The 2,424-nt window shown below is 32.9% G+C and overlaps 1 protein-coding gene across 1 annotated transcript; it reads left to right on the forward strand.

The window, feature by feature from the left end:
• Window positions 1–108: 108 nt before the first annotated feature.
• LOAG_14638 (hypothetical protein) lies at window positions 109–375 on the forward strand (the record flags this gene model as incomplete). The annotated part of the gene is made up of 2 exons (XM_003150132.1): window positions 109–170; window positions 279–375. The coding sequence occupies 2 exons, from the start codon at window positions 109–111 to the stop codon at window positions 373–375; spliced, it is 159 nt and encodes a 52-aa protein (XP_003150180.1).
• Window positions 376–2,424: the final 2,049 nt, after the last annotated feature.

Here is a 2,424-nt window from a genome sequence, read left to right on the forward strand (position 1 = left end):
AAAAGCTTTTTTATAAATTAATTTTTATAGCTAGTTCACATTGCTTACGCAGGATGGCCAGATCACTCCGTTCCTGATTCAACCTCCACATGTCGCGAAATTTACAGCATGTTGCACAAATATTACGGAAGAAAACCAATAATCGTTCATTGCAGCGCTGGCATTGGAAGGTTTTGCTGAATTTTTAAATCACATTATGAATGTTTCAAAAATTTTTAATATGCTATACAAAAAGCTAGGATGTCAACATTAATTAAAGGAAAGGCATAATATTTTAGGACGGGATCTTTTGTTGCCGTTGAGCTGGCGATGGCGAAACTGCGCAAAAATGAAACTTGCATTGTTGTGGATATAACCAGGAAGCTGCGAGAATAACGTTTGCATGCAAGAATTCGATGTAGTTGGCTGAAAATGTAAGATGCAAGCTTAACTCGAGTTATGAAATTGTATTTTGCAACGGCATGCAAAGCCAGTTAAGAGGACCTTCAAACCCTTCTCTATGAAATGATATGTTCGGCAACATTGGTTTTCCCGACCGTTGTTTTTTTTTTTAGTTTGAAATATGAAAGTGAGAATGAGCGGAACTATAGCATTAAATTGTGAAATTGCAAGAACTAGACTAAAAAAAGACCTACAAAATCTAACAGATATTTTGGATTGCAGAACTCTTACAATACGCCTAAAATATAGAAAAAATTCATTAGTAAAATGCAATATGACCCGAATACAAATAGCTTTCAAAGGAAATTTTCACGGGAAAACTTCCAACAATTTGTTTTCTGTAATGGAGGAAGGATTATTATTTCGACACACAAAGGAGTAATGCAATTTATCGATGGCATTTAATTACAAATGGCTCGATAACACTGACTGTTGTATCATAGTGTATCTTATAGGAGATCTAAAGAGCGCATGTAACTGGAAAAGATGGATAGGCGGAAGTGAAAAGAGGCTAAGAGCTTTTCAGCCATATGTTTCTAACAATTATGAAGAAATCGCTGTAAATTTATCAGTAGCAAAAGCCAGCATTAGTTGTTTTGATGAAATGCACAGTGTTACCTCAGGTAGATTTTTTTTTTTCAATAAATTGCACATACATTTGGCCCTCTTTCATTTCCAGAGTGGCTTATTAATAATTAGAATAAACTCCGTGACTTCGGTGCAGAAACTTATCAAAATTTGTTGCTTCCAGATTAATAGGCAGATTAATCTTCTGCAGAAACTATTTATTAACTATAACCAAAATAGTTTAAAATATCGATTTTCCACGGTAAATAATGAAAGTTTCATAAAGAATTACTCTTGCTTAGAAATAGAAGCGAAATCTCAATTATTTGACGAGTAAATTAAGAAAATCGGAATCAGAAAAGAGAAACAAGCATGTCCCAACAAGTTACGCGTCAATCAGGAAATGAATCACGATGAAAAGAAAATCTTATGAAACATAGCTTGTGTCAAATAAAAGCAAATAATTTGCATCGGGCATGATGAGTTCTACGGATGCAATCCATAGCAATTTAGTTATGGTTTTATATTGGTTGGTGTGAAACTATCATCCTGGTATCAAATTTGTTTACCAACCGATATCGAATTTGTTGACTTTTGATCTTCACAAAGCACCAATAAAAATTAGTCAGTTCTAACTTAATAAAGGTTGCATTTATAGCACAATTCATATGCAACGATGAAGCAATTTACCCTCATGCTTTGTAGTTTTTTTAATTTGAATCGGAAACAATCAATGGAGGAAATATTGCGCAAGTTCCATTTCTCGAGGATTAATTTTACATTGAAAAAGATGATCATGAGATTGAGATTTTTGTCATCCTTCGTTGTCTACTATTTTAACTGTGAGAGTGATGTATGATGGCTTTTTTCCACATTTGATCGCCATGAATTTACTGAATAATTTATAAGGTATTTATTATAGGAAGACACTGTCGGGAAAGCTAATCTGTTGAACTCGTTTCTAGCGATATAGATTTATTCGGGATGTAATATTGTTCTTGCACAATATTACTGATTAAGAGCAAAGAAATGTATAAAAAGTATACATATATCACACGATAAATTGGTAAGTAGTGATAAAGAGTTACACAAAAGCAAGCAATATGATCAACTAACAAACTCCTTGTCGTTGCCTTCGATAATAATTTTACTGTCGATTCGTCGGTAGGTCGTTGAATTGGGAATATGTTACGGAAAATATATTTAGCAAATAGTAAGAATATCGTAGTTTGTTGTCCAGTGGTGGTGAATCTGGGAAGATGTCGTTGTAGTTCAGTCGTGGAGAATAAATGCAGAGGATGTATCGTCTGCTCGATTGTAAAAACACTAACCCTTTTGGATTTTTCCATATATATATATATATATATATATATATAATATATATATATATATATATATATATATATATATATATAT

Source organism: Loa loa, assembly GCF_000183805.2.
Source record: "Loa loa unplaced genomic scaffold supercont3.33, whole genome shotgun sequence".
In the NCBI taxonomy this organism is placed as follows: domain Eukaryota; kingdom Metazoa; phylum Nematoda; class Chromadorea; order Rhabditida; family Onchocercidae; genus Loa; species Loa loa.